The sequence below is a fragment of the Chelonoidis abingdonii genome, chromosome 10 (assembly GCF_003597395.2).
Source record: "Chelonoidis abingdonii isolate Lonesome George chromosome 10, CheloAbing_2.0, whole genome shotgun sequence".
Lineage (NCBI taxonomy): Eukaryota > Metazoa > Chordata > Testudines > Testudinidae > Chelonoidis > Chelonoidis abingdonii.
In genome coordinates, this window is record NC_133778.1 from 62564452 (window position 1) to 62572085 (window position 7634).

A 7634-nucleotide genomic window follows, 5' to 3' on the forward strand; every position below is an offset into this window, starting at 1 on the left:
CAGCTGGGCCAGGAATGAGAGCCAAAGGTTGGAACCAGAGTTAGGATTCAAGAGCATGTTCAGAACAAAGCAAGAGTAGGGCTGAGAACAGGGCTGGAGCAGGCCAAGGGCTGTGGAGTCTGTCGCTGCTATCAGGCAGGGGAGAGTACCAAGCCATGAAATGACATGGGGCAGATTGAGCTGCTGTTTCTCCTATGAGACTTCTATATAGCTGCTCTAAAAGTCACTAGACCAGCCCTAGGCTGTGGATTGGTTAGAGGCTAGCACAGGAATAACTAATCACTGCATGTGCCTTTTATCAGGCTCTAGTTCAGGGATAATTCACAGAATCAATTCTGAGGGTGAAATTCAAACCAAGCCTACCTTGAAGTTCAGGTTGAAGATCCCATGTACAACTCAAACCATGCCTTATCTGTCTCCCAACTCTTGACCATAATAGGTCAAATCCAGCTTCAGTTTTTGCACTAAGTCACATCTCAAAGTTCAAGATGCTGTTGACTGTTGACCCTTGACCTGAACTTGGAGAGTCTATAGTTTTGAGTAAAATGTAATCTATTTCTTAAATATACTTATAGGACATTATTGAAGCTGTAATAGCAAGTAGAAGAGCCAAAATATATTTATTAAAAATAAGCTTAGCTGTAGGTTTTAACTGTTAAAGGCTTAGAGTGAGGTGTGGTGAAAGTTAGTATATGCATGACCAAAGGTTATGAAATTATACGTGCTTTGCCTAAGGTTAAAAAAATTAATAATATGTATTTTGTAATAGTTTAATAATGTATCTTGTGGTAGCCAGGTGAACCACAAGCAAACAGATGGTAACATCTGTTGTATTAATTTAGGTGGTTTTAATATAACCCAGTCACTGCCCAACATTAAACAGTGATAAACAAGTTTCGGCATTTGGTATATAGAGACTTCAGCTTACTTTAATACCATAGCAAATATATCATTAAAAATCTTCTTAACCTTTTATTTATTAAAGATTAAAAAAGAAAAACAGACCATTTGAAACTTAAAGTATTAAGTCTCGCTTTCATTTTAACAGCATCCCTTGTTCCCATTCCATTTAACTGAAGAGAGTTTTTAGAAGGAGAACCTCCCTTGTCTGACAGTCTCTTAGATGGTATCAAAGATGGTAATAACTGTCCTTTGGGGGTAAAAGAGAAGAAGGTAATTGAGATGGGCTGAAGCTACTTTTGTCGCTGTTGTTGTTAAAGTCCAATCCCGTTTCATCCCAGCTGATGCCTGGGGTTCAGCTGGAGCCAGTAGAGGTAGTGATATCATCTGGGTCCCTTTGGTCTGGTCTGGTCTGGTCAGGACAGCTCTCGGGATCAGGATGACAAAGATTCAGGGAGTCCAAGGAGATGGTGGGGGTGGCAGCCATGATGGTGAAGCTCACTCCAGTAGCCAGTTTTTCTCCCCAAAATCTCTTTCTTTAAGGACCCACAATGGGAGCAGTAGACAGAATAGCCCATCCCCTCATTGTTTTGTCCACCATTTAGGCCTAGTTTCTGATGCACCAATTTTGGTTCATTGATTTCTGGCTCCACACTTTTCTAGTTTGCTAAGAATGTTCTTAACATAGTCCTTGAGTTCTATTTACAGGCCTTTTTGTTTGGACTAATTCAGTCTTTCTGTCTCCCTTTTTCACCTTTTCACGTCAGCATTTGAGACACAGGTTATTGTGACATCTTATGAACTTTCACATCCTTTTTACATTTGAGCTCATAATTAGAGTAAATTTGACGGCCCAGTGATCACAACACATCTTAGGGACTTTTTGGAATAAGAGCTAACCACACTGACATGTTAAAATTATTGGGAAATAGACTGATGCAATGGTTAACTGTCAGAAATGTAATTATGGCAAATCAGAATACCACATATGAACAATCAAAACCCTCTCCCGCAATACCAGATATGAATAGGGGGCGAAGACTTGATCAGATATGGTTCCAGATGTATGTGGGTGGAATGAAAAAGGTGTATAAAAGGTTATGAAACCTATGCCTAGTTGGGAAATTGGGAATGACAGCGTTGGCAACTCCCAAAACTGTCATCTCCTCTTTTGGTGTGCATTACTGACTGTTTTTCTTGGTCTCCATAAGGTTGTAAGTATGCACAATGTAAGATTGTAAGTATGAACAGTACAAGAAACCACTTTATTATATTTATCTTAGATGTATAATTTTTTCTGTGATGTCAATTATATTTGTCCATATTAACTAACAGTTATAAAGTTTCTGTGTGTGCTTCACCAATCTCATCTTAATTAACTTTAAGTAGCTGCCTGCATCTCTAACATATGTTGCGAGTCAAATAGTTATCTTAGCATCAAGTTTGTATGTAGCTACCCACATGTTTGGGGTGTACTGAATTCATCAGCAGTACATTGAGAGGTTGTGATTCAGTCATTGGCATCCTTGATGCATTATCATGCATCATTGTATAATGTTATATGTAATATATCTGTTCTGCGAATATGAAGTGTTTAGAGAACTTTTCTGTGTAGTTTGCCATTGTTGCAGATGCTTGAACAGTTGATATTGGAGAATGTGGCATTTAAACCATTAGGTATAGCAGTTGTATTTGGCCTCATGCACACTTTCTTACTGGAGATTGTTTCTGTAACACTTTTTCAGTTTATTCACTTTCCTTTCTTCCTTTCTGGGTTAGTCCTGTTATGATAAATGAATAACCAAACCCTGGATTTTCTTTTCTAGGAGAATATCGACCAGCAAAGTGACAGTTTTGGGTTAAGGCCTACTAACTACAGATGCACAGACTTTAGTAGATACTTTGTACAAACAAAATTTCAAGGTAGTTGTGGTTGATGAGTCTCACTATATGAAATCCAGGAATGCAACTCGCAGCAAGATTTTGTTACCAATTGTGCAGAATGCTGCACGAGCAATTCTTCTTACTGGAACTCCTGCTCTAGGAAGACCCGAAGAGGTATTAAAAGTATTGCTCTTTTTTAAACGGATGGTGGTTCATTTATGAAGTATATCATTTTATAAGGCGTGTAGATCTATACAGTTACATTCACTGGAACATTCTGTTATTTTATGCACTTATTACAATATGAAAAATTAGTATCAGAAACCAGAAGAGGTGGCTTAATTTTGTGTAGTTATATTGGGATTTTATAAAATATATTTGTATTTTTGTACTTACTGTTTCAGGCTTATCAACAGTCAGAAAGATGACACTAGAGAGTAGCTTTTCAAGGAAAACTAATCTATTATATACATATATATAATTTTTGTGCTTAACTAATACCAATATTTGATAAGACTTGTTGGTTCACTTTGAATTCAGTGCAAAATAATACTTTTTATTTAGTTAACAAGTTATCAATAATTTATTATCTTCCCAACATGTGAAAAGAAAGTAGGTATGATATTTTTTACTTAATACTTTCACTGAACATTAATTAGTGTTAGGAATGCTCTAATAAAAACTGGGAAAAAAGCTCTGTGAATCCCTGAAATCTCTCAGTTCATGACACAAAAGGCTTAATACAGTTGCCCATCAAGAATTCTGTTCTAGGGTAGCAGTAAACAGTATAGGATTCAAGTCCCATTTCTTCAACATTACCAATGGGTTCAGAACAGTATCTATTAGGGCAGCATTATGTCCCGTAAATGTAAACAAACTTGTTTGTCTTAAATATTGGCTGAAGAAGAAGTAGAACTGAGTAGACTTGGAGGCTCTAAAGTTTTACATTGTTTTATTTTTGAGTGAAATTATGTAAAAAAAAACAAAAAAAAAAAACTTTAAAGTTGCACTTCCATGATAAAGAGATTGCACTACAGTACTTGTATGAGGTGAACTGAAAAATACTTTATCTTTTTTACAGTACAAATATTTGTAATCAAAATAATAATATAAAGTGAGCCCTATCCACTTTGTGTTCTGTATTGTAATTGTAATCAGTATATTTGAAAAATCTAGAAAACATCAAAAAATATTTAAATGATATTCTATTATTGTTTAACAGTGCTATTAAAACTGCGATTAATCATAAATTATTTTTTTTAATCATTTGAGAGCCCTAATTATATGTACAAGGCACTTCAGGTTTGGAACTGATAAAGAAAAAAAACAACTGATTTTCAGAGGCAGCCTGCTTTTTTTTAGAGGGAGGCCTATTGTGTGCTGCCTGCCCTTCTAACCTTTCTTAAACAAATTTAGAATGTTAATATAGTTTGAAAAGACAACTGCTCATTTGTTATCCACCCAGAGAAAAGAGAGTTGGTAGATAGTTGACATTAGCATAGAAACATTTAAAGGGGTATTTGGTCATTGAGAGGGCATGCAACTTCTTGCTCATACAGCAAAGGCAGCCCACTTGCATCATGAGGGTGGAAAAGGCAGGAAGTTTGTAATAGGAACTGTTCATGTTGCACATTGGGACCATTAAGTAGCAGAACTATCTGGCTTCAAAGAGAATTCCAAAGAAGTCTTTATTTGGCCAGTATTATTGTGGTAAAAACTCAAGCCCCTGAGAATGGAAGAGATGCCAATGGCTGGGAGGAAAAAAAACAAGTAAGTAAATTCTTCTTCGAGTGATTGTTCATGTCTGTTCCAAGCTGGTGTGTGCGTGCCACATGCACGCCAGGCAGAAGATTTTTCCCCTAGCAGCATCTGTAGGGTCGGCCTAGGCGCCCCCAGGAGTGGCACCTTCATGGTGCCCAATATAGGGCCCCGCCTACCCCTCATCCCTCAGTTACTGCCGGTGACAGCTCGCTCTTGCAGCGTGTGCCTGGCAGTGTCTGTCAGACTTTAGTTGTATATAGTTCTTAGTTCGTTAATAGTTGTTTGCCGTATAGTTATAGTTAGTTGGTTGTTAGGTCGTTTTCCCTTTCCCCTCCTGGGATATGCCCAGGTCTCCAGGGTTTAAACTCTGCGAGGCCTGTGGCAAGTTTATGCCCAAGAGTGATCCTCACTCTTCCTGCTTGCGGTGCCTTGGTGAGACTCACCAGAGGGAGAAGTGCCATATCTGTAAAGGTTTCCGCTCCAGAACTCTTAAAGACAGAGAGCAGAGACTGAAACTCCTGCTAATGGAGGCAGCATTGAAACCTCAATCTGATGTGGGACCCTCTAACCTGGCACCGAGCACCTGCTCCTCGGTGCACAGCACTCCAGAGTCAGTGGCGTGTGAATCGGGCCCAGCTAAAGACTCAAAATCTCTCCGGCACTGCCATGGGTCGACCTCAGTACGGCACCGCTCACCATCTCTGGTGCCAGTAAAAAAGAAGAGGCCAGTGAGGGACCACTCACCCCTCCTGAGATCTCAAGGATCGGCCACGCCCTCAAGCGGATTGGGACAGACTGCCTGTTTCTTGCCCCCACCCAGGGTTTGTCGGCTCCTGTCCAGTCCAGGAAGCCCTCGCCCTGTGAGATTTCTGTGTAGAACACTCAATCCATCTACAGGCATTGTATCTCCCAGGGATTCAGAACGCACTTGCAGACAGCCTCAGCCAGACCTTCCATGGCCACGAATGGTCCCTTCGACCAGATGTGGTGAACTCAATCTTCTGATTCTGGGGCTTTCCCCAGATAGACCTTTTGCCACTCGTGGCAACAGGAAGTGTCAGGCATTCTGCTCCCTCAGAAGTCACAGCCCAGGGTCCATCGGGAGTGCCTTCCTTCTCTCTTGGGCAGACCACCTGCTCTATATCTTTTCACCTATTCCGCTGGTCCACAGAGTGCTCCTCAAGATCCGCAGGGACTGGGCTCGAGTTATACTGATAGTGCCGGCGTGGCCACGCCAACACTGGTTCACCTCGCTCCTGGACGTGTCAGTAGCAGCTCCAATCCCCCTCCCCATGGTCCCGGACCTCATCACACAGGACCATGGTAGACTCCGGCACCCAAATCTAGAGTCCCTTCACCTCACAGCATGGATGCTCCATGGCTAAGCGCTGCGGAGCTGTCACGTTCAGACCAGATCAAGCAAATCCTCCTGAGTAGTAGAAAGCCCTTCACCAGAGCAACGTACCTTGCCAAGTGGAAACGATTCTCCATCTGGGCAGAGCAACGTCATCAGTTGCCTCTCCTTGCCCCCATACCGTTCATACCGGACTACCTCCTGCACCTAAAACATCAGCATATGTCCTTATCAGTAAGGGTCCATTTAGCTGCCATCTCCGCCTTCCACTCGGGCTCAGATGGGTTCTCAATTTTTACAAACCCTATAGTGAGTTGTTTCCGTAAGGGTTTGGACAGGCTCTTCCCACACACTCGTCAGCCAGTCCCAGGCTGGGACCTCAGTCTAGTACATCTAGACTGATGTGACCCCCATTTGAACCATTGGCCACCTGCTCTCTGCTGTACCTTTCATTCAAGGTGGTGTTCCTTGTAGCACTTACCTTGGCCCGAAGAGTTTCAGAGCTCAGGGCCCTAGTGTCTGAGCCTCCTTACACAGCTTTCCATAAAGACAAAATCCAACTTAGACTTCACCCTGCTTTCCTCCCTAAGGTTGTTTCCCAGTTCCTCATGACCCAGGACATTTTCCTCCCAGGGTTCTCCCCCAAGCCACACTCCTCCGATAGGGAGCGCAGGCTAGATGTAGTAGGGCCTTAGCTTTCTACATAGAGAGAACTAAGCCGTTTCGAAAGTTCGTCCAACTTTTTTTGGCCGTGGTGGACAGAATGAAAGGTTCCCTGTTTCCTCTCAGTGTATCTCGTTGTGGATCACATCTTGCATTAGGGAGTGTTATGGCCTGGTGAAGGTGCCTGCCCCACCGATTACTGCCCGCTCCACAAGGGCACAGGCCTTTTTGGCGGCGTTCCTGGTGCAAGTTCCTGCTCAAGAGATTTGCAGGGCACCTACATGGTCCTCAGTACATGCATTTACGATGCACTATGCATTTACACAACAGACCAGAGATGATGCGGCCTTTGGGCAGGCCGTGCTTCAATCTGTACATAACTCCGACTCCAGCTCCTGAACTGTGGCTTGTGAGTCACCTGCTTGGAATGGACATGAACAATCACTCGAAGAAGAAAAAACGGTTACTCACTTTCTCGTAACTGTTGTTCTTTGAGGTGTGTTGTTCATGTCCATTCCAATACCCAGCCTCCTACTCCGCCATCAGATTAGCCGGCAAGAAGGAACTGAGGGGTTGAGGGGTTGGCGGGGCCCTATATTGGGCGCCAGGAAGGCGCTACTCCGGGACACCCAGGCCGACCCTACAGATGCTGCTAGGGGAAAAACTTCCAGCTGGCATGCACGCTGTGCGATCACACCTTCTTGGAATGGACATGAACAACACATCTCGAAGAACAGTTACGAGAAAGTGAGTAACCATTTATCACTGTTGTAAAAACTACATTATATAATATTCCCGAGGGAATTCTGTGCAAAAAAATGAAAAATTCTGCACTAAAAAATTAATTCTGCTCACAATATTTAAAAATTCTGCAAAATTCTGCATTTTTGTCAAAATAACACTATATAATCACATAATTTTCAATTATTTGCTGACAAATATTTTGAAATATATTACCAAAATATCAGAGGGGTAGCCGTGTTAGTCTGGATCTGTAAAAGCAGCAGAGAATCCTGTGGCACCTTATAGACTAACAGACGTTTTGGAGCGTGAGCTTTCGTGGGTGAATACC

The 7634-nt window shown here is 42.1% G+C and overlaps 1 protein-coding gene across 1 annotated transcript in view; it reads left to right on the plus strand.

The window, feature by feature from the left end:
- ZRANB3 (zinc finger RANBP2-type containing 3) overlaps positions 1 to 7634 on the plus strand; it is a 122389-nt gene that overhangs the window by 36626 nt on the left and 78129 nt on the right. The window contains 1 exon segment of the mRNA XM_075070251.1: positions 2727 to 2958. Coding sequence (XP_074926352.1) covers positions 2727 to 2958 — 232 coding nt within the window.